The sequence below is a fragment of the Labeo rohita genome, chromosome 17 (genome assembly GCF_022985175.1).
Source record: "Labeo rohita strain BAU-BD-2019 chromosome 17, IGBB_LRoh.1.0, whole genome shotgun sequence".
In the NCBI taxonomy this organism is placed as follows: Eukaryota; Metazoa; Chordata; class Actinopteri; order Cypriniformes; family Cyprinidae; genus Labeo; species Labeo rohita.
In genome coordinates, this window is record NC_066885.1 from 22,940,644 (window position 1) to 22,966,272 (window position 25,629).

General features: G+C 34.4%; 1 protein-coding gene across 1 annotated transcript in view; it reads right to left on the bottom strand.

Moving 5' to 3' along the window:
* Positions 1-25,629, bottom strand: part of mboat2a (membrane bound O-acyltransferase domain containing 2a) — a 66,099-nt gene that overhangs the window by 17,217 nt on the left and 23,253 nt on the right. Inside the window, exons 2-5 of the mRNA XM_051133887.1 lie at positions 17,886-18,031; positions 13,618-13,695; positions 5,923-6,018; positions 3,168-3,223 (exon numbers count right to left, since the gene is read on the bottom strand). Of these exons, the coding sequence (XP_050989844.1) occupies positions 3,168-3,223; positions 5,923-6,018; positions 13,618-13,695; positions 17,886-18,031 (376 nt within the window). The remainder of the gene's footprint in view (positions 1-3,167; positions 3,224-5,922; positions 6,019-13,617; positions 13,696-17,885; positions 18,032-25,629) is intronic.

Consider the following 25,629-nt stretch of genomic DNA (forward strand, 5'->3'; position numbering starts at 1 on the left):
CTTGTTAGTTCGCACTGAGTTCTTGCATCTTTATTTGAATTTATTTTCAAGAACTGAGGTAAACTATCTGTTGTTGCTTTTAGTATGGCTATAAGGTCACACAAAATTATATTCAAACTCACATTAGACACATATCTTTGAATTGAAGTACATAATCATTATCTGAGATCATCACTGTCATATAGTTTTGTATGTTGTTGTTCCAGCTGCGACGCTGCGGAAAAAGAAACCGTTTCTAAAATAGAAATTTTCCTTGTCACTGTCATGGCTACTTAGGACAAAAACTCCAGTTAACACGGAAAAGATAACTTTTATCACATGCCGCGGTGTCGCGTGTAGTTAGGGGATGGTGTTAACATTTTAACACACCTCTATCAACCAGAAATCAACGGGTTTTGGGTTAAATGCCTGAAATAAAGTCTGTGCTTAACACAATCTCAAAAAAGTTTTCATTCTGTGACAAAATCAGTAATGCTGCATTTGTGAATTTTTTACTTGTCTTGAAAACAGTGGGTGCTAACAAGAGGCTAAATGGTACTACTGAAGCTATTCGCTTTTACAGCTTCGCTTTGTTTATAATCGCACCCTTGCAAACTATTCTAAAACACTTTCAGGGATTTTTTATTTTTTAAATAATGACTGAAAGAGCTGTCAGAAGCTGACTGAAATCATGTGACCATGGTTATGTTTAGCTTTTTACTTCTGACAACTGTATTTAGGCTTCAAAACTCATAAAAGCTGAAAACTGAAAAAAAATTCTATCTATTAAAGCCAAGTATGAATCTCATCAAGTTAGTGTTTTAAGCATTTTACATTTATTCCAAAATAATATCTCAAGGCAGTAACAATTTAAACAATACAGTTTATTTGTGAGCTTAAATGTTCAGTTATTCTTTTTAATAGTTACCTTTTAACTCTTTTTACATTTCTTGGATCATCAGTCAACAAATGTTTCTCAACAATGTTTCTTTAGTGGTTTACAAACTTTTTGATGTTATATTTTGTAATACTGGCGTTGTTTTAATTATGTACTTCGATTATGTTTATCATCCAATATTTTGTGGAGACTCCCCCTGAAATTGAACTTAAAACTGAAATTTGCAGACCATCACATATCTGTAAAACTGAAGCATACTTTGTTCTTTATACTTTAAGTCTGAGTTTAGTTCTCCATAAAGTGGTGGAGGGAGGAGATGATTACATAACTTCATTAAAGCACATGGATTAATATGTCATGTGTGTTGTCCGCAGTAGAGCAGGGCATGCAGAGCTAACGGCAAGTCATGCGGAGGCAGCTCAAAAGTGCTGGGCTGCAGTTTCGCCCAGCTGTTCCTATGAGCTATCGCTTCAGAGAAACGGGATGTGCTCTCTTAATCTTCCCATAAGCCCTGTTAAAGGAAATGTGGTGACTGTGATGCTACTTCTGTTTGTCTCTAAAAGTGACTCAGTCACGTATCACAGTGATTAGTTCTTCGGTTGACTAAGTAAAAACTATGCTAGGATGGCATGTAATCTAGTCTGTTTATCAGCTGCCTTATTTACGTAGAAGATTTGCCAGTTGTTGATAAAACTAGAGCGGTTTCACTTGGGTCCCTGCCATCACGTTTCCTCTGATGCTCATTCCTTTGTGCTTAAAGGGATAGTTCACTCAAAAAAGGAAAAATCTGTCAACATGAATTCCTCATACCATTCCAAAACACTTTGTGTTTCTTTGTTCTGTGGAACACAAAAGAAGATATTTGCAAGAATGTCTGAGCTGCTCTTTTCCAACCAATGAAAATAAATTAAATTATTATTATTACTATTATATTATATAAAAAAAAAAAAAAACAGGATGTGAGGAACAAACAAAAAATGTAATCTCAATTTTAAAATTTTGATTTGTAATAATTGTAGTCAATTAACTTTAATTAAAAATACTGTAAAAATTTTATATTATAAAACATTATTATTATTTTAAATAACTGATTTTTATGTTTTTATAATTTTGAAATGCATTTAATTTCTGTGATGGCAAAGCTGTCTTTTTATTTTCAGCAGTCTTCCTTGATGAATACAAGTAATATTTTCTTTAAAAAAAAAAAAAATATTGAAATATTGTAAAACTTTTACCAGTAGTGTACACTACCAGTCAAAAGTTTTTGAACAGTAAGATTTTAAAAGTTTTTTTAAAAGTCTCTTCTGCTCACCAAGCCTGCATTTATTTGATCCAAAATACAGCAAAAGCAGTACATTTTTAAAAAATATTTTTACTATTTAAAATAACTGCTTTCTATTTGAATATATTTTAAAATGTAATTTATTTCTGTGATCAAAACTAATTTTCAGCATCATTCGTCCAATCTTCAGTGTCACACGATCCTTCAGAAATCATTCTAATATGCTGATTTGCCATTCAAGAAATTATTATTATTATTATTATTATTATTATTATTATTATTTTTTTTTTAGCAGCAAATCACAATATTACAATGATTTCTGAATTATCATGTGACTTGAGTAATGATGCTAAAAAAAATCAACTTAGAAATCACAGGAATAAATTATATTTTAAAATATATGGAAATATGAAAGTTATTTTAAATAGTAAAAATATTTTTAAAAATTACTGTTTTAAAAAAATGCTGTACTTTGGGTCAAATAAATGCAGGCTTGGTGAGCAGAAGACACTTTTTTAAAAAAAATATAAAAACTTTTGATTGCTAGTGTATATTCCATTAGAGGTCCATTAATCTTGAAATCATCTTCATCCTCCTTTATCAATGATCCAGATCATCCAAATATGATATGGAGATGCAGCACTATTACTATCTTATTAAACAAATTTCAGCAAGTTGCGTAATAGTGTGTTGGATGAGGTAAGTGTGGTCTATGAAGTGCAACATCCAGCTGGCAGCCCAAACTACTCTGGCCCACTCACTGGAGTGCAGTGCCAGCAGTGGTATAAATCAATGGCATACGAGGACGTGGTGTAGCAGCAGGGTTTAACAGCCCTTATGTAATTCCTAGAGCCTCTAACATAGGCACAGACAGAAACAATGGAGCTCTAGAAAGATTGCAGGTAGAAATAATGCCAGTTTTATTATATCATTCATTACCAAGCCTTTCCAACCATGAAAAATTAATAAAGCGAAGATGGGAATTGGATTAATAAAACTCTGACATACCGTCATGAATCTCAAAGGCCAGACTTGTGATCTTCTGTGTGATGACCATCATGGGCCTGGAGGGAGAAAAGGAAAAAGGAAAAGGAAAGTGTGGGTACGTGAGAGAGATGCTGTTTAAACCTGATATTGAGTCTGTTGGATCCACATGTACGTAAGAGCCTCCACTTCTATCAAAGCTCTTCAACATTTATTATTTATCTGGTTGCACTGACCACCTCTCCACACAGTTTCTAAAGGGTCCAGTGGTGTAGCTCTTATGTTAAACCTGCCTGAAAGTTGAGCTAAGATTCTGATCTGCTTTGATCCTGAGGTAAAACTAGTACTTATATACTTGCCCTTGGTTGTGGTTAACATGTATATTTAATTGGAGAGCTGGAGTCTCAATGCAGTGCAGAATAAAGCTGAATGCATGCATAATTTGGCCAGAAAGTTCTGGAGATATTTCAAAGCAGATTTTTTTTTTTTTTTTTTTTTTTTGAGGCGCATTAGATGTTTACTAAGATCCTTCTATTATTTATTGAAGCCCACAATAATATTTAAAATACCAGTATGTTTAATATATATAAAATCATAATTTATTGGATACTTTCAATTGTGAGGTGGCTGTCCGAATGCTAACCCCTAAATATCAACTCGTGAAAATGATATTATAATAATTTTTGCATTTCTTTCCATTATTTTTAAAAATATCTTTTTGATTTAAGTTAATTTAAAAATGTATTATTTTAATTAGGAAGCTTTATGGAAAAAAATGTGTCCCGCATTTTCATGCATTTCACTACCGAAACAGTGCATTTTAGTCAATTGCCTGGCTACATTTATGATCATAAAATATTCATGTATTCTTACCTTTCATAGCTACAAGGTGTGAGTAGTACGTCCCATCATTTTAAGGTAAACTGTTTTCAAAAGTCTGAAAACATATGTGCGCACCTGTTCAGAGTTAAAATTATGTAATGTAGTGCAGTCACTATCGAAACATGGGATGTTTTGTCAAAAATAAAGGATAGTGAATTATCAACTAAGATGTTATGATAGTGTTTGGTTAAATGTATTTTCAGTCTAAACTTTGAAATCAGTATGATCAACTTTTTGCCTTTTACAAAGAAAGATCGTATTCAAAATACAACAAATCTAATAAATTACACCTAAAAATATTGCTAAAACTGTAATTGTTATTGATTTACCTCTGAAATAAAAAAATATATTTACAAGGTAGATGTAAACAAAATCTTAACAGGTCAATATAACCCGCCTTATTAAGTTATAGATTACTGTGTTTCAGTAGGGACAAATGTGGGGATAATGTTGATGAGAATTATGAGAATTAACTGCACAATTACTTGAAATGTGTACATTGGATTTTATTATATAATTTGCATACATGCAAAATTTGTGAAACAAAAAACTTTGTAGAATGAGGCAATTAACACATTTTTAAGGTATTTAAGCACATATTTAAGGTATAACACTTCATTTCTATTTTATTTTTAATTTGTCCTTTGACTTTAGTTCAGTTTTTGTTAGTTTTCACTATAATCACAAGTTTTAGTATTTAAAAGCCTTTAAAAGTTATACACTACTGTTCAAAATGCTGGATCAGTAAAAATATTTAAATGTTTTTAAAATGTCTCTAATTCTCACCAAGGCTGCATTTATTTGATCAAAATACTATAAAAACAGTATTTGTGAAATATTATTACAATTTATTATAACTGTTTTTCTTTTTCTTTTTTTTAGTTTGTCATTGCTGAAAAAGCAGCATTAGTTTCTATCCAATAAAAATCCTTACTGACCCCAAACTTTTGAACAGAAATGTAAAAAATAGCATAATTAAATAGAATTTCTCAACCTAGTGTTATTGTTTATAGTGACAGTATCATGTTTAATGCATGTACTGTTTATAATATATGTACCATCTATCTAAAATTAAAATTAAAGTCCCCATAAAATTAAAACTGAAGTTTTTTGGCTATTAGTATGAATATGTTAGCCTCTAAGCTACACTGTAAAAAACAAACAACACAATTTGTTAAGTCAACTTAAAATAATTTGTTACCCTGCTGCCTTAAATTTTTAAGTTCAGTCAACTCAAATAAGTTTAGTCAACTTGAAATGTTAAGTTGTACTAAGTAACAACTTAGATATTTGTGTTTGTTAAACTTAAAAGATGGGTAAGTAACCCAGCTGCCTTAAAATTTTAAGTTGAATCAACTCAAATATCTAAGTAGTCATTTAGTATAACTTAACATTTCAAGTTGAATAAACTTTTTTGAGTTGACTGAACTTCACATTTTAAGGCAGCTGGGTAACAAATTATTTTAAGTTGACTCAACAAATTGTTTTATACAGTGTAGTGTGCTCCACAACAATGTCAAAGTTTGCATTTACAATATATAAGCATTCAAAACTTACAGTGTCTAACTTCCGCCAATATGAATCAATTATTTTGATGACATCACCCTGCACTTCAGCTTCTCATCAAACTTTCTGTCCAATCAAATGCTCTCTAGAATCCGAAGCATCCCTGACTTGCTGTTTAGGTTGAAATGACGTAAACACATACATCCTTTAATGGACATTTAATTTATATTTTATAGTTATTTTTATTTCACTTGTGTTATTTTTGAAATAAATAAAAATGTATGTTAGCTTTTCAAAATCAGTTTTTATTTTTATTCCACTTCACAAAATCGTTTTCATTCTGTTTTAGTTTTCTTGGAGATGAGGCTGATTCCAGTGCAAAATAACTTACCCAGTGAAATCTGCTGAGTACATGCCGTAGTCAAACACATAGACTCTTGTGACCTGGCAGAAACTGAGATATGCCAACGTAACCACAAAGCAGTATCTATGGAGAAGAATGCAAAAGAGGGGAAAAAATTAAAAACACTGAATCGAGAAACAAAAAAGGCTTTGTTTGGTATAAAATACCACATACTACTCCATTTCAGCAGTACGTATATTGTGGGTACTATGCAAATGCTATGAATGCAAAATGTGCAGTATACATACATACAACAAACCACACTGTGTGAAATACTGCATCCCACAATGCACACTGAACGCACTGACTTTCCCTTTCCTGCATGGCAATTGAACCCATAATCATTTTAGTATCTCTTTCTTGACTTACTTTTTGGCTTAATTTCTCTGCATATCAAAAGACAAACATTTGTTATTGTTCATTTATTTTATTTTTAGAATAGAATTAAATGTATATTTTTAGAATTGAAATGTATGTATTTTATCAGTATGTTTTCTCTTTGAGAAAATTTAAAAGAGAAGTCCACTTGCAGAACAAAAATGTACAGATAATGTACTCACCCCCTCGTCATCCAAGATGATGTTCATGTCTTTCTTTCTTCAGTCGTAAAGAAATTGTTTTTTGAGGAAAACATTTCTGCATTTTTCTCCATATAATGGACTGATATGGTGCCATGATTTTGAACTTCCAAAATGCAGTTTAAATGCGACTTCAAACGATCCCAAATGCAGTTGTAAATGATCCCGGCCGAGGAAAAAGGGTCATATCTAGCATAACGATTGGTTATTTTCATTAAAAATAATACAACTTTTTAATCTTAAATGCTCGTCTTGTCTTGCTCTGCCTGAACTCTGTGTATTCTGACTCAAGACAGTTAGGGTATGTCGAAAAACTCCAATCGTATTTTCCCCCTCAACTTCAGAAATCATTTCAAAATCATCCTACATCGCTGCAGAAGTACCGACACAGTCTATGCAAAGTGAACATGCAAAGAAGATCAAACACCCTTAACAAAAAAGGTAAAACAGCGATATAGGACGATTTTGAAGTTGAGGGAGAATAAGAGACGGGAGTTTTTCGACATACACTAACTGTCGTGAACCGGAAAAAACAGAGTTCAGGCAGAGTAAGACAAGAGGAGCGTTTGACATTAAAAGTATATAAATTGTATTCTTTTTATTAAAATAACCAATCGCTATGCTAGATAAGACCCTTCTTCCTCGGCTGGGATAATTTACAACTGCATTTGGGATCGTTTGAAGCCGCATTTAAACTGCATTTTGAAAGTTCAAACTCGCAGGCACCATATCAGTCCATTATATGGAGAAAAATGCTGAAATGTTTTCCTCAAAAAACATAATTTCTTTACGACTGAAGAAAGAAAGACAGACATGAACATCTTGGATGACAAGGGGGTGAGTACATCATCTGTAAATCTTTGTTCTGGAAATTGACTTCTCTTTTAAATAGACGAAGAAATGTTAATTATACCCACAAACATATTTAGCATATCTTAATGCAGCCCAAGCCCCCACATTGTAGGAAAAAGTTCACATTTGATATCTGCTATTATACATGATAATTTATGCAAGTTATTTGCATGCTACAACAAATTTGTGAGTGGAGAGAGAGTGATCAAGGCGGCTCGGTTACATCGCTGCCTAAAGCGGCATGTTAGAACAACACTATCAGACTCAATCCATAATTTCAACTCGGCTTATTAACTTCCTCCCACAATCCGATAAGGATCGCTCTTTTATTCAGCATATTAACCATCAAAAGCAAGATAACAGCCACTAAAAGTTATCAATTTTCAGCGCGGCCTCAGTTTGAGGCAAAAGTCTTTGAATTTCCGGAGTCAGTTTCTGACTCAAACAGCCAAATCCCCTGATTCCATACTTGGCAACAGTGGGGAAATTCTAATTTCTATCTTCGCCCCTAACAAAGCCAGTTTAACATGTCTACAGTCCCACTCGTAGTATTTAGAGGCGGTGCCAGCTCTGTCTCAACACTAGGCCCTTCATCTTGGCTATGAGCAGCACTGTGTGTACTATGAAGACGTTCTTCTGTTCCAGCGCTCTGTAGGATGATTGTGTGTAGGTTGTTTTCTGGTTGTACAAGGAACGTTGTACAGTTAGTAGAAGGACTGTGATGCAGAATGGTAGTGGGTCACTCAGTTTACTTAAAGCGATAGTTCACCCAAAAATGAAAATTCACGTCGTTCATGACGTTCCAAACCCGTAAGACATTCGTTCAAATTCTGAACACAAATGAAGATATTTTTAATGAAATCCGAGAGCTTTCTGACTCTGCATAGACAGCAACGCAACTCACGTTCAAGGCTCAGAAAGGTAGGAAGGACATCAATAAAATAGTCTAGGGACATCAGTGGTTCAACCGTAATTTTATGAAGCGAAAAAAAAAAATTGTGCACAAATAAATCCATCTCTTTTTCTGTACTATCTATGCTGGAGAGCATAATTGGATATTGTGCTTTTCAAGGACTTGCACACTACAGTAGCCTTTCCATAAATATACATTTACACTATTCATCTCTAATAAGACAGACAAGAGCTCCAGTGACCCGTGATGAGGGCAGCTCTCGCTCTCTCTCTCTCTCGCTCTCTCTCACACACACACACTCGGCCGGTTCTACTTTCATTCGGCAATAATGGCTGCACACAGTCTCAAGATGATAATTTATAAAGGTGAGACACAGAGGTGAGGTGTTATCAGCAGCTGTTAGATGGGGTCCTGTCTACTCCATAAAACCCTTCTCTCACATGCCTGAGTGGAAACATATTAAAGCAATAAATCACATCATAAAAGTGTCATTTTTAATGAAACGGGGGACAATCACACCACTGTGCAATAGAACAAGACCTGAGAAAACAACCTTCCACCAAATCTCTTTAACTTTCAGAGCAGAAGTTAATGGCACACTGTTTTACAGGCTGGTGTTGTGTATGATTTCAGGATTTTAGAGTCTTGAAGTTTTCTGAAATTCACAGTAGGGATGTAACCATGTCAAAATCTATACAATAATATTGCGATATGAAGTCAGAATAAAAGTCAGTGAACTGATCTGAACCTGAACTTTAAAGTGGACTCGACCCTCTTTTTATTTGTGATATACTGTCTCAGTCTAAACTACATTCACACTGGTTTTTTAGGAAGCCAAACAAATCAGAAAATAATGACAACAACAATTTTAATTTTAAAATAGCCATATATTGTAATATCATTGCAATGCAAAATAAATGAAAACGAATATTTCAAATATAATTTTAGTTTTACACCACATTAGGGAAATTGCAATGCTTCCTACCTAATTTCTACACTTGAAAGAGATATTTTGAAGTTGGACTGCAGTAACGCTACCCATTTAAACCGCTAGGTGACAGCAATTCATACTGCACTTTTACACTTTAATTTTGACGGAAACGGCACTAGAGCTTTTATTTTGTGAAAACAGACTTATAAAAATGCGTCTCACCACAAATGAAATGCTGTAATCATCTGCCACGAAAATAAAGCACATGGTGCCCCGATTTAGAACTTCCAAAATTCAGTTTAAATGCGGCTTCAAACGATCCCAAATGCGGTTGTAAACAATCCCAACCGAGAAAGAAGGGTCTTATCTAGCGTAACGATCGGTTATTTTAATAAAAAGTATACAATTTATATACTTTTAATGCCAAACGCTCCTCTTGTCTTACTCTGCTTGGACTGTTTGTTTTTTTTGTTTTTTTTCGTGTTTTTTCCAGTTCATAACAGTTAGGGTATGTCGAAAAACTCCCATCTCATGTTCTCCCTCAACTTCGAAATCGTCCTATGATGCTGTTTTACCTTTTTTTGTTAAGGGTGTTTGATCTTCTTTGCATGTTCACTTTGTAAGACTGGGTCGGTACTTCTGCAGCGATGTAGGATGATTTTAAAAATGATTTTTGAAGTTGAGGTACGATTGGAGTTTTTCGACATACCCTAACTGTCTTGAGCCAGAATATACAGAGTTCATGGAGAGCAAGGCAAGACGAGCGTTTGACATTAAAAAGTATTTAAATTGTATTTTTTTAATGAAAATAACCAATCTTTTCGCTAGATAAGACCCTTCTTCCTCGGCTGGGGTCATTTACAACTGCATTTGGGATCGTTTGAAGCTGCATTTAAACTGCATTTTGGAATTTTAAAATCGGGGCACCATAGCAGTCCATTATATGGAGAAAAATGCAGAAATGTTTTCCTCAAAATGTGTAATTTCAATACGACTGAAGAAAGAAAGTCATGAACATCTTGGATGACAAGGGGGTGAGTACATTATATGTGAATCTTTGTTTTGGAAGTGGACTTCTCCTTTAAAAACTACACTTTTTGCCCTGAAGGCCCGTGGTTAGTGGCTCGAGTGCATCATCAAGACATGATTTCAGGCCCGTCCAAAAAAATCCTGAATACAAAAATGGTGAAAAGCTGTTCAACTCAATTATATGCATTCTTAACGAATAGTATTCATTTCTTAATAAATAAATAAAATCTTACTTTCCCTAAAAACCAAAATACATTTGGGACGAATTTCCATAAACTGGTCATAAAAGTTACTGCTGCCGCAATACAGCCAACAATTCATTATGAATCTAAGCTTTCAATGTTGGTTATAAGGCCAGAAAAAGGACTGAGCATGTATTCAGGATTTGTATATAATGAAGTATTTGCATTATCACTTCAGCTGCTAATCTATGCCAGTCTGACTTAATGACTCCAGGTAAAAAAAAACAGTTAAGTAAAAAGATTTGCATATGCCCTTTCCGCAAACACATACACACATCTTGCATTCTTTATCAGTTTTCCACCCCTGTTTTTCAATTTCCCTTCATCCTTTGCTTTGCCCTCTCTCATCTCCCCTGAGCAGTGGAGCATGGCATCACTCTATTACCGACTGATCGTCTCCTGGAGTTTCAAAAGGTCTGTTTTGTAGCACTGCATCTCTAATGCGCTCTCCGTGTTCACTGCAGGAAACCGGGCCGGTCTATGTCTCTATCAACCAACAGGACTCCTGCACAAGTTTATCTTGTCAGTCTTCAACACTATAAAAGCTGCAACATTTTACTTTTTTCAGATGAGAAAAACAATCAGCAAAGAGAAGGACTTGTTTTTTTAATCATCAGTGCAAACTACAGATTACTGTGACCTGACTGTCACACCCAATAAGAACTGTTTCAAAGTCTAGTTTGTTTAGTTTAGTAATCAAGTTTAGTAGGTTAAAGGAAAACTGGATTCAATCCATCAGATTAAACAAACCATTCAGGAGTGTAGTTTTACAATGGGATTACGGTTCTATGCTATGGGATGCCATACTGCTGAATGTACAACTTTCATTAAATGATGTATATTTCATTAAATCACACAATGCTAATATACCCAACTATCCAAACTGTCAAAAATCAAGGGTTTTTACATTAAAAAGATCCAAACACAAATTGAAGCACAAAACACCATCAGGGTAACACATATCAAACTAAAATAGTGCAATATACATTAACTAATATCAAATTTAAAGCAAATCCAAAGCACATTACCAACAACAAAAATAAGAATAAACTAAATTATACAAAATATAATCAAGTGATGTCTTTTGAGAATGTACTTTCACTGTTTTTGCCCCCTTATAAAGTATATCATAGTTTTTATGAGCAAAAAAACATGATAAACATGATAAATAAATATTATTTATAAATCTAAATATTATTTGACATCAAAATTACATATAATGCAAAGTTTTTACTGTTCCCCGCTATATAAAGTAAGATAACTTATTTTACCAATTAAAGTTTTTATTGTAGGTTATTTATTTATTTATTTTCTGTAAAAACTACAGACATTTTTTACAGTCCATGACAGTCATGTTTGTTTGGGTTTTTTTTCATATTGCGCAAATATGTGATTTCTGGCTTAATGTTCAGCAAGATTTTTAATGTTGATTTTTAATGATTTTCAAAGAAGTTTGTTTTGCTCATCAAGGCTGTATTTATTTAATTAAAAATAAAGAAAAAAACAATTAAAACAATTTAAAAATAAAATATTTCTGTTTTAATATACAATACATAGCAAAGCTGAATTTAACATTACTCCAGTCTGCAGTGTCACATGATCCTTCAGAAATCATTTTAATATGCTGATTTATAATCAGTGTTGCAAATACATAGTTGTGCTGCTTATTTTATTTATATTTTTTGAGACACTTTTTTTCAAGATACTTTGATTAATAAAAAGTTAAAAAGAACAGTGTTTACTCAAAATTTAAATTTGGTGTTACAATATACACTACTATTCAAAAGTTTAAGGTCAATGCATTTTTTCTTTCTTTTTTCTTTTCTATAAGAAATTAATACTTTTATTCAGCAAGAATGTATTAAATGGACAAATAGTGATAATAAAGACTTTGTATTCATCAAAGAATGCTAAAAAAAACAATCACGGTTTCCCAAGCAATATTAAGCAGCACAACTGTTTTCAACATTGATAATAAATCAGCATATAAAAATGATTTCTGAAGGATTACGTGATACTGAAGACTGGAGTAATGGCTGATGAAAATTCAGTGCTTCATCGTAGAAATAAATGATATTTTAAAGTATATTAAAATAGGAAACCAACATTAGAAACTGCTAAAATATATATCAATATTACTGTTTTTTTTTCTATATTTTTGAACAAATAAATGCAGCCTTGGGGTGCATAAGAGACTATTTTATACTACTGTGTTTAAATGAAAATAAAACACTTTTAAAAAGCACTAATCTAGAAGTGAATTTAAGCACCACATCAGTGTGAGATTTTGAAAAGATGTCTTAAATTACTAGTGTTTTAAAACATTAATTCAACATGAGCATAGAAGACGAGGAGATGTTTTTTTCCAGAGGTAAATGTGAGGAGTTAAACGTAGACTAAACTCTAAATATCCCTACCCACTACACTTGTCCTGTCTTTAGTACACGTGGAGTTAAAACTCCTTGTCTGATAATTATGCAGTTATGCAAACATCTGGGCAGGAGGCCGACGGTCAACTCGTTCGTTATCATGACCTTTTCAACGAGCCAAAGTTCACAAAAAAATGTGTCAGGACTTCCAACTGGCCATTCTGATATATGTGCCAAGGTCAGGTGACCTAGCCCAGATGACCAGCACTTTCAACAAATAATGAAATTGCACGATTCCTTGTTTCCAAGCATCACACTATGTTGTTGCTGTGACCTAGGATTCAGTACACGCTAGTGTAGGTTGTTGGTTTAAATAGCAACCACTATCGAGCACTGGTTATTTTTGGTGCCGCCCCCAAGCATTAGCGCACACCACATAGTCCAGCACATCCATTCATCTAACCCCAGATCGGAGGGAGCAGTCGCTCTGTATGCGACTTATGGAGGCAATGATGAAAACAGACACTCCCTCATTCCTCAGGCTGTTTACTGATAAGAATGAAATGGATGGGTAGGAGCGGTATGGATTAATATTCAACAAGCTAACTGTAGGGCTAGATGAATAACTCGGGCATATGGTGAACTAGATGGCAGAAGCTTGTTGAGAATTCTGGAACCTGTTCCAAAGTCATAACATATTTTTAGTTTGACATAAGGTTGTTCTTGTTACCAGACTGATGGTGCAGAGGACTGTGAGGTCTGTACTCACTTGTGCATGTGTTCCACACCTGTGAAGATCATAACGCCATAAGCAAGACCGCTCTGTACCAGAAAGTGTAAGGCATACCTGAAATGAAGCACAAGAAGAAGAGGATACCAATGAGAGGAGTATATAACTATACTGAACTGTGAAGCAAGACTGTTATTTTGAACGGAGAGAAATGTCTTTCTTTCTTCAGTCGTAAAGAAATTTTGGTTTTTGAGAAAAACATTTCAGCATTTTCTCCATATAATGGACTGATATGGTGCCCCGATTTTGAACTTCCAAAATGCAGATTCAAACGATCCCAAAGGCAGTTGTAAACCGAGACAGTAGGGTCTTATCTAGCGCAACGATTGGTTATTTTAATAAAAATACTACAGTTTATATACTTTTTAATGCCAAATGCTTGTGTTGTCTTACTCTGCCTGGACTGTTTTTGTTCCAGTTCATGACAGTTAGGGTATGTCGACAAAAAAACATCTCATGTTCTCCCTCAACTTCGAAATCGTCCTATATCGCTGTTTTATCTTTTTTGTTAAGGGTGTTTGATCTTTGCATGTTCACTTTGCAAAGACTGGGTCGGAACTGTAGCAATGTAGGATGATTTTAAAATGATTTTTGAAGTTGAGGGAGAAAATACGATTGGAGTTTTTCGACATACCCTAACTGTCTTGAGTCAGAATACATAGAGTTCAGTGAGAGCAAGACAAGACAAGCGTTGAGATTAAAAAGTATTTAAATTGTATTTTTTTAATGAAAATAACCTATCGTTTCGCTAGATAAGACCCTTTTTCCTCGGCTGGGATAGTTTACAACCACATTTGGGATTGCTTTAAGTCACATTTAAACTGCATTTTTGGAAGTTCAAAATCATGGCACCATATCAGTCCATTATATAGAAAAAAATGCAGAAATGTTTTCCTCAAAAAACAATTTCTTTACGACTGAAGAAAGAAAGACATGAACATCTTGGATGACAACGGGGTGAGAAAATTATATTTGAATCTTTGTTTTGGAAGTGGACTTCTCCTTTAATTAATGGTTTATCACTTTTGACCAAATTGATGTGGCGTGATCAGTCTGAGGTGACAATGGCACATACAAAGTTTGGTGTCAATACGTCAAAGCTTTGCAGAGATACAGCCTCAGACACAGTTGGGCATCGTTCCAGCAAATTCGTTGATACATTAAATGATAGCCGTTTTGTATATATACACACACAACACGAAATCAGCCAGCATGGTCTGAAGATGATCCGAGTCAAATTTGGTGAAATTTGGTGAAAATCAGACGAATGTTCTAGGAGTTCGAAAAAAAATAGGTTTTCAACACATGAAAATGGTTGACAGGAAAATCTGCCAACTATGGTATCTATGGTATTGGTATCTATGTTTTTGGCATGACCCAAAGAATATATTGAGACCAGTTTCATTACAATAGGCTAATATAGTCAAAAGTTATTAGCATTTTTGTAAATTTCATTATAACTTTTGAGTGCCATCAGGGCATGGTGCTGAAAACACATACTGAGTTATGCTGATATGATGTGTTCGTAAAATATAGCATTAGCTAGAGAGTTTGAATTAGAGACTCCAAACTGGCTATGGTTAATGTTGAGACTGTCCTCTATCTGTGTGCCAAATTTCATAACTTTCCCGTAAGCAGTTCTATGGGCTGCCATAGACTTCCTTAGCGCAGGAAGAAGAAGAAGCAGCAGCAGAATAACAAAAACAGAATAACAGAATAACAAATAACCAAAGGATCACTTCAACAATATTCACATAAAAAAAGTATTTTTGTAGCTTCATAAAATTACGGTTGAACCACTGATGCCACATGGACTTTTACTACCTTTCTAGGCCTTAAGTGTGTCAGTTTCGTTGCTGTCTATGCAGGGTCAGAAAGGGTCTTGGATCGCATCAAAAACATCTTAATTTGTGTTCCAAAGATGAACGAAGGTCTAACAAGTTTGGAACACCATAAGAGTGAGTAATTAATGACAAATTAATGACAATTTTTGGGTGAACCATCTCTAACCATTTATCTGCACTGCCTATGTGATGCCAAAAAGGAAAGTTGTTTGAGGGCTGAAGCAAGCTATTGCATTTTGATGAGAGATTATGAAGCTTTCTTCTGTCCAAAAACATACACTGAAGAATTCCACACAGCCAAACCACCATGAACACACATTTTGAAAGTAAATTAGCCCAATTTGGATTCAGTGCCGACCGAGAGCAAGCAAACGTCTCTGTAAAGTCTTTGAGAGGGGTGCAGAGAGAAAAACAAACTCTCTGAGTATGTGATGATAGCACATCACATTACAACAGCTGATGGGAAATCCCCCACACGCTGCCACACACAAAAATACCGCAGACACTTGCGTAATACATAACATTCGTTACAGAAGAAGTCCACTTCCAGAACAACAATTTACAAATAATTTATTCAACCCCTTGTCATCCAAGATGTTCATGTCTTTCTGTTTTCAGTCGTAAAGAAACTGTGGTTTTTGAGGAAAACATTTCAGGATGTTTCTCCATATAATGGACTTCATTGGTGCCTTGATTTTGAACTTCCAAAATGTAGTTTAAATGCAGCTTCAAAGGGCTCTAAATGATCCCAGCCGAGGAAGAAAGGTCTTATCTAGTGAAACAATCGGTCATCATTTTCGAAAAATAAAAATTTATATACTTTTTAAGCACAAAAGCTTGTGTTCCACAGGCTCTGGGATGCGCGTCCACGATACCACGAATTAGTAATGGGTCGTCCTTGAACAATTCTTTCATTTTGATTGAATCTTTAATGTGACTCGGAAAGAACGAGTCATCTCAGGGAGTGATTCGTAGTTTACAAACTTACTTGCACTTTCTTAGTCTTTGCGCGTTTGCTTTGTAAACACTGGGTCTGTAGTTCCGCGTGACCTTTCGACGTGATTCAATAGTACGTAGCGTCGTGAACGTGCATCCCAGAGCCTGTGCTACATGAGCTTTTGTGCTTAAAAAGCATACAAATTTTTATTTTACGAAAAAAATGACAGATCCTGTTTAGAGCCTGTTGAAGCTGCATTTAAACTACATTCTGGAAGTTCAAAATCGGGGCACCAATCAAGTCCATTATATGGAGAAAAGTCCTAAAATGTTTACCTCAAAAAACAGAATTTCTTTACGACTGAAGAGAGAAAGACATGAACATCTTGGATGACAAGGGGGTGAGTAAATTATTTGTGAATTGTTGTTCTGGAAGTGGACTTATCCTTTAAATTAATTTGGTAGTAACAGATACTTCACTCACAAATTGGTAGTATTACAATGAATGCATTCAAAAGGCCATAATCCACACATTAGTGTCTGCTACAGTACCTCTTGGGCAACATCACTGCGTAATGACTTCCTGTGTGATTTGGATGGACTGACCTCTGCTCAGATAGCTGTAATAGACCACTCTAGTATGGTTAGAGGTTAAGTGTCAGCTTAAATATGACTCCCACTCACGCAATTTATCACATTTTGACAACCTTGTGACAAATAAACAATGTGGGATGTGGTTATTATGTAATTTGGTCTGCCTTTATTTCAGTTAAGGAAATGCTGAAACACATACAGAGGTAGTACTGTTTAATATAATACGAAACGTGTCATTACAAATTAAATTAAGTTGTTATTTTTGTTTTCTTTGCACACCAAAAAATATTCTTTATAACATTACGTTGAATCACTGGACAGAAGTCCAGTTTTATTTTAGCCATGTCCTTACTACCTTTATGGGTCTTGAACATGTCAGTTGCGTTTCTGTCTATGCAGGGTCAGAAAGCTCTCGCATTTCATCAATATCTTAATTTGTGTTCTGAAGATGAACAAAGGACTTATGGTTTTGGAAAGACATGAGGGTGAGTAATTAATGACAGAATTTTCATTTTTGGGTGAACTATCCCTTTAAATATCACAGCGAAAATCCAAACAGTACATGGATAACAGGTTAACTAACAACTTCCATGCATCTCAGTGCAGCTTTTCTGTTATGTTATACTCCAATTCAAATCCAAACTAACAAGCAGCAGGTAAGCATCGATAAATAGGCCTACAAACTACTTCTAGAGAGCGTCTATCGGTTTTCACCAGCATCCAGCGTAGCTGCTGAGGAGACTCTGGTCTTGTGCCAGCACTCCACAGCATCATTATAAATTGAATGGCTCGCTAACCGGCTATCAATGACCCTGCTATGGATCAATATGGAAGACCTGAGATATATGAGGGATTGAGCAGACAAACACTCACCAGCCAAAGCAGAAGAGGGCCAAATAAAAGCCCAGCAGGGTGGCGACTACATGCCGGATGAAGGGACTCGTCTTGCTTGGGTGCAGGTAGAGTCTGAACCAGAAGGCCGTGACTAGGGCGAAGAGCTGGCATACCACGAAGTTTACCTAATGAGAGAGACATAAGGTTCATTTTACACTGATCAAGAGGAAACTTAAGAACCAAATAAATTAGAAAGGTTCAAAATCAAAACTAATCTCCATGTAATTCTTCAAATGTAAGTCCTCCAGTACATCTGGATTAAGGCTTTACCACTGAATGTAAACTGCTGACATTAACGCAAGATAACTGCATTTGCAAAGAGGATAAAGTCAGAGGATTCCAAAGTTGCTGTGTATTCTGATTAAATTCATTTTTATATACTATACAACAATTTCCCCTCATCCTTAAGTCAATGATTTTAAAGAATTCTCTGATGTCACAGGAATTGTACACTTTTGGATTTTATGACACGAAACTAAGGAAGGGCATTCATGATGTTGATGATGACAAATACACATACTAACCAAGCTAAACACCCATCCGCCTTGCGAAACAAATTTAGTGTGATAAGAATAAAGGCTTGTCCTCACAAACCCAAGAAAAGTGTTTTATTTACCTGACGTCAATGTTTACTGTACAAAGTCACGTCTGGACCTGAAGATTACAGTCTCCTGTACTTTTTGAGTCTGATCTGATAAAGTATGCTACAGTAGGCTGTTGTGTTGAATCAGAGTCTCCTTCGCCCTTCCTTTAATTTCCAGAACATTTTACTTACGTAAGATTTTACATGCTGCTGTCAGAGCAAAATAACCGTTTTAAAGGGACAGTACACCTTAAAAAAGATAACTGTCATTCTAAACCTGCATGGGTTTTTTTTTTGTTTCTTCTGTATTTGTCATCATTTACAGTCAAACAGGTTTTGGAAAGATTTGAAAGTCAGTAAATGATGACTATGATGATTTTTTTAGCCAATGAGGCGCTCATTATGTTTGGAATGGGATACTAACATACTGCCTACTGGAAAGTACCATACATACTGTGTAGTATTTCTTAAAAAAAAAAAAAAAAAAATTCTGAAACTGTGTGCAGTATTCCATAACTCTTATATATTATAATCAAAAATTCTAATAATACAAATTACATATATATTTAAATAAAAATTATTTAAAGTATATAAATAAAAAAAATGTAAAAAATGACATGAGCTACAATGACATTTTTTTTTAATTAAATACGTTAAAATGAACTTGTTCAATTCAGAAATGTCTAGCTGTCATATAAGAAATGGATATACACCACTAGTCAAAAGTTTTTGAATAGTATGATTTTTTTTTTTAATGTTTTTTTAAAAGAAGTCTCTTCTGCTCAAGTCTGCATTTATTTGGTCCAAAATACAGCAAAAGCAATAATATTGTGAAGTATTTTTTGATTTAAAATAACTGTTTTCTATTTTAATAGATTTAAATAGTAATTTATTCTGGTGATCAAGGCTAAATTTTCAGCATCATTACTCCAGTCTTCAGTGTCACATGATCCTCCAGAAATCATTCTGATATGCTGATTTGCTGTTCAAAAAACGTTTTATTATTATTATTATTATCATCATCATCATCATCATCATCATCAACAACATTTAAAACAGTTGAGTACTTTTTTTTCAGGATTATTTGATAAACAGAAAGATCCAAAGAACAGCATTTATATGAAATAAAAAGCTTAATTATAGAAATGAATACTTTAGTAATTTAGTATTTAGTAATGATGCTTTAAATTGATCAAAAGACATTGATGATAAAGGCATTTATAATGTTGCAAAATTTTTCTATTTCAGATAAATGCTGTTTTTCTAAACTTTCTATTCAAAGAAACTTGAAAAATTATACTCAGCTGTTTTCAACAATAATAATAATAAATGTTTTTTGAGCAGCAAATCAGAATATTGGACTGATCTGGAGTAATGATGCTAAAAATTCAGCTTTGAAATCACAGAAATAAATTACATTTTAAAATATATTAAAATAGAACGCAGCTATTTTAAGTAGTAAAAATATTTCAAAATGATACTGTTTTTGCTGTACTTTAGATCAAATAAATGCAGGCTTGGTGAGCAAAAGAGACTTCTTTAAAAAAACATTAAAATCTTACTGTTCAAAAACTTTTGACTGGTACTGTATTTTCTTTAATATTTCACTTAAGCGTTTTAATTTAAGTTTTATTTACACTCTCTCCTGTTTTGGTAAGTAATAACTTAAGGAGATTTTGGCTCATTTATCACGCTTGAAATGAACTGAAGGTCAACTGAAGTGCAATGCATTGGATACACTATTGCACATCTTATGAATGTAGAAGGTCATACAGGCATTGCATGCACACAGAAAATATCCATAGTGTGCAAAACATACATACTGAAAAAATAGTACAAGTAGTATGGTATTATGCTATTTAGAGTAACACCCTTAGCTGGGAAGAAATACAGACACACTATATTTCTCTCTGCTGCTCAGTGGCCTTCTGTCTGACTCTCTCTTGAGAGAGAGAGAGAGAGAGAGAGAGAGAGAGAGAGAGAGAGAGAGAGAGATAAAGTGAGGTCATCTTCATGTGCCTGCTGCCATGCAAATGAGCTCTAGTGCAACAAAGAAACAATTCGTCACCAGCTTAAAATAACTCCGCCTTCGTGACTCCGCACTGCTTTATTTATCTCGCTCTCCATTCATTTTACTCTAGTTTAGTTCACTCATTAGATTTTACTTGACAGGGACAAAGCATGCCCATTACAATAAGTGTAGCCCATTTTGTTTTAACTCTACTAGCACTTTGAAAACAGCATGACTTGATTCTTTAACTTATATATTTATTTAGTTTACTTTTGACTACATTTTTACACTGGTAATTGATTATGCCATTCGTTTTGTTGCCAATACCTTGTAAGATTCAGCCAAGGATGTCTATAATTGCTGGAGAAAGCTGTATGTTAACATTTATCTCATTCAGCGCTAAATTTAGTCAAATTAAACTTTTCTCTTATGTGTTTACAGTTAGCTCACCCTAATAAAAAACAAACGGGTAAACCAGCCTAAGCTGATCAGACTGGGAGACTAGTTAAAACTAGCTACTGCCAGCTTAAACCAGCTAAGACCAGCCTAAAGAAGTGGCAAAACCTCTCTAAAACCAGCCTGTTGACCAGCTGAGGATGGTTTTAGCTTATTTTTTTTTCCAGCAGAAGCTTTTTAAATTACTGATTGCAACATATTACGAAAGCTAAAAAAAAAGTCAAATTAAACTATTTAATTTTCTTTTGTGTGTGTGTGTTTTCATTTAGCCTTCGGTTAGCAGGCTATAAGCTTAGTCATTTAAACTGCAAATCACATTATATCACTAAAGCTAAAAATAAATTGTCCAATTAAACATTTAATTGTCTTTTGTGTACTCAGTTAGTCTTTTGTTAGTAAGGTAACAGTTTATCCTTTTAAATTACATATTTTACACCACCCAAGCTAAAAATGATCAAATATTTTGTTTTCATGAAGCCTCTAGCTAGGAAAGTAACAGCTTAGCCTACCTAAAATATTTCCTTTTCTTTGTGTTATTAGTTAAATAGCTGCAGCTTAGCCTACTAGCTTGGCACAGTGGTAAAGTAAAGCTTTTTTGATTAGTTAGACAAGACATGATGATAAAACAATACATTTTTCAGACACTGAAGAAGGGGGATAGGAGTCATGGACGACAACTGAAATCACTCCATCACGTCTTGTCCCAAATTCCTAGTACAGATGTGACTAAAATGCCACTATATCACTATTCTAAAATGTCAGAAAATGTGCTGGAAAGACGACAATAGCTTTCTGTTTAGCATAAAACCTTGGGGAATGTTATTGAAACTTCAATCAGAAGGCTTTTGGTTTGTTTTCGCTGGTCTATTTCTGTCATTCCCTGGAGACACGTCTCATCTCCTCGGCCCCCTTCAGGTGCTTGTCACTTTCTTTTAAATATCAAGACTGAGATGTTAAGATTGCTGGAAAAGTGTCTTGCCTCAACAAGAAACCTCACGCATCTCCTTAACGTTACTGTACAGAGACAGTCGTTGTTTCCCATTCTGCATAAACGGGTCAACAGTGGGCCATAAACAATAGCTCAATGGCTGCTTCTTTGCATCCCCCACGCTTTCTGTATCACAGGAAGCATTGTTATTGGCAGGATAAATCTGTCGCACACACACACACGACTGTAAGTAATTGCGGTCAGGCAGATTTATGGAGATGATGTGCCTGTGCCGTTTCTCTATTGTTATGGCTCTAAGAGCTCTTTCACGAGTGACCTGACATCGGCCGCCGTTTGTGGTCGCTTTAGAGCCATTAAAAAGAACCACAGAATTACACTCAATTAATCTGGGACATTAAACCCTAATTAAACATAACCTATTCTCTAAGATTCACACAGTTTCTGTGTGAATCACAACATCTCTCAAGTTTGACCAACCAGGCAGCCAAAATAAAAACAAGTCAGTACTTGAGTTATAGCATTCTATTAGGTGACATTCAAACATGTGTTTCCTGAACTACGCAAATCCATGCACATAAAGAAATACCTCACATTTACCACATTTTAATCTGCTTGCACTCCCTTAAAAGGGTGGTCAGTAATTTTTGCTAATTAAATGTTTGATATATAAAGAATTTACTTCTGTCAAACGATTAAAAAAAAAGTTTTTGTTTACATAATATATGTACGTGTACTGTGTATATTTATTATGTATAGGCCTATATAAATGAAGACATACAATAAAAAAAAAAATGTTTACATGTATATATTTTTTATTATAAAATACATACATATATATATATGTAGGACAATAGGAAACCCTATTGAATTCCATGCTTTTCCATATCAGGACATCATAAAAAAAAAAAAAAAAATGGTCCTTGGCTGGTCTTAAAATTTCGAAAAATAAAACCTCAGATGAACAACAACACATGACAAATTGCACCGTGTCATTATTTACTGAACAAAAATAAAGCCAAAATGAAAAAGCCATGTGTGACAAAGTTAGGACACCCTTACTGTTAACATTGGAATTAAGAGGGTAAATAACAGTCAAGCACTGCTAATCAAATACCTTTGATTAACTGATCATCAGCAAGTCTGAGTGCCTCTATAAAAGCATAAGCTTTGGCAGTTTGCCGGTCTGGAGCCTTCAGGTGTGTGTTAACACAATGCCAAGGAGGTTAGACATCAGCAATCATCTTAGAGAAGCAATTGTTGACATTTAAAACAGACACCTCTCCTTCCAGGAGTGGACGTCCAAGAAAATTCACCCCAGGATCAGACCGAAAAAGCTCAGAGAAACGGCAGACAACCCAAGAACTACAGCTCAGACTCTACAGGCCTCAGTTAACATGATTAATGATAAAGTTCATGGCAATACCATTAGAAAAATATGGGACAAAAATGGCATGTTTGGAAGGCTTGGCAAAAGAAAGCATCTTTTATCTAATAAAAAACATTGCAGCAGTTTAGGTCTGCAAAGTTGCATCTGAACAAAACAAGTTTGGTGAAACCCTAAAGAGCATATCAGCACAAACACTTCATACCAAAGGACAAGCATGCTGGAGGAGGGCTGAGAATTTTGGGCTTGTTTGTAGCCACAGGACCTGGGCACCTCACAGTCATTGAGTTGTCCATGAACTCCTCTGTATATCAAAGTTTTCTAGAGTCAAATGCGAGGGCATCTGTCCGACATCTAAAGTTAGGCCAAAATTTGGTCATGCAACAGGACAATGATCCCAAGCACACCAGCAAATCTACAACAGAATGGCTGAAAAGAAAAGAATCAAGGTGTTGCAATAGCCCAGTCCAAGTCCAGAGCTCATCCTGACTCAAATGCTGTAATGAGAGCTGTGTATAAGCAAATGCCCACAAACCTCAATAAACTGGAGCAACGTTGAAAAAAAGAGTGGTCCAAATTCTTCCAGAACGATGTGAGAGACTGATAAAGTCACACAGAAAATGAATGCTTCAAGTTATTGCTGCTAAAAGTGGATCTACAGGCAATTGACTCATAGGGTGTCCTAACTTCACACATGTCACCTGACCTTTCCCTCTTGGCTGTATTTTTCTTGTGTGATATGCCATGTGATGATGTTTATCTGAGGATTTTCCAAATTTTAAGACCTGCCAAGAACTAGATCATTTATTATTATGTCCTGATACAAAAACCATGGAATTCAATAGGGTGTCCTAACTTTTTCACATCACTGTATATATACACACACACACACACACACACACACACACACACACACACACACACACTATATAATATACATTATGTATATTATATTATGCAAACAAAAACTGATGTGATTAATCGTGATTAATCGTTTGACAGAACTAAATTCTTTATATTAAATTCTTTATATATCTTTTGGAGAAAGTTGTTTTATTCTACATTGACATCAATTGACCACTAATTATGAGTTGACTGATGTGCGTTTTTCAGGGCTGATGTGATACCGATTATTACAGATCAAGTAGACAGATAACCGATATTTTGAACCAGTATATATATGCCTGGTGTAAAAATTAAAATAAATGTTAAAAGAAAGAATAAAAGGGGCTCTGACAAAAACTGTCTTTAAGTGCTTTTAAATGATTTTAATCTGCAAATCAGTTTTGAAAATGACCGATAACGATAATCATAAGATCGAGTAGACTGATAACGGGCATTCTGAACCAATATGTATGTCTAGTGTAAAAATAAACATGAATGTCAAAATTAAGAATAACAAGGGCTCTGACAACAACTTTTTTAAATGCTTTTTAAATATTTTATTGGCAAATCGGTTTTGAAAATGTCCGATACCGATAATCGTAAGATCGAGTAGAAGGTTATTTTGAACCAATATATATGCCTGGTGTAAAAATGAAAATGAAAATGAATGTCAAAATTAAGAATCACAAGGGCTCTGACAAAAACTCTCTTTAAAAGCTTTTAAATTATTTTAAATTGGCAAATGTGTTTGAAAATGACTTATACGCATAACCGATAATTTTAACCAATATATAAGTAAAAATAAAAATAAATGCCAAAATTAAAAATAACAAGGGCTCTGACAAAAACTCTCTTTAAATGCTATTAAATTATTTTAATCGGCAAATCGGTTTTGGAAATGACAGATACCGATAACCGATATTTTGATCCAATATATATGTCTGGTGTAAAAAAGAAAATGAATGTCAAAATTAAGAATAACAAGGGCTCTGACAAAAACTCTTTAAATGCTTTTAAATTATTTTATCGGCAAATCGATTTTGAAAATGACCAATAAAGATAATAAAAATGCTTCATATCGGCGTAGATAATTGGCTAGGCTGATGATCGACCCCCTGTCGTTAATTAATTAAGGGGGAAAAAAAACACTAAATCAAAAATATACCTTGTTTTTCCACAGAAGAAAATAAGTCAGGTTTGAAATGACAATAGGATGAGTAAATGACAGTATTTCTGTGAAATATCCCTTTAACAGTCTTCCTCATTACAGATTTTCAACACAAATAGTTCAGTCAACAATCTTTTGCATGCTTTGTTTGAGCTGCCAGATCTATCAAATAATTTTTTTCTAAGCAAACATCTATAAATACCCTTGTTTTGAGAGCACTTCTGATTACCAGTCTGAATAGCAGTGTGAGTTTCAGCAGTAAGGACACAGAGACAGTGATGACAGAT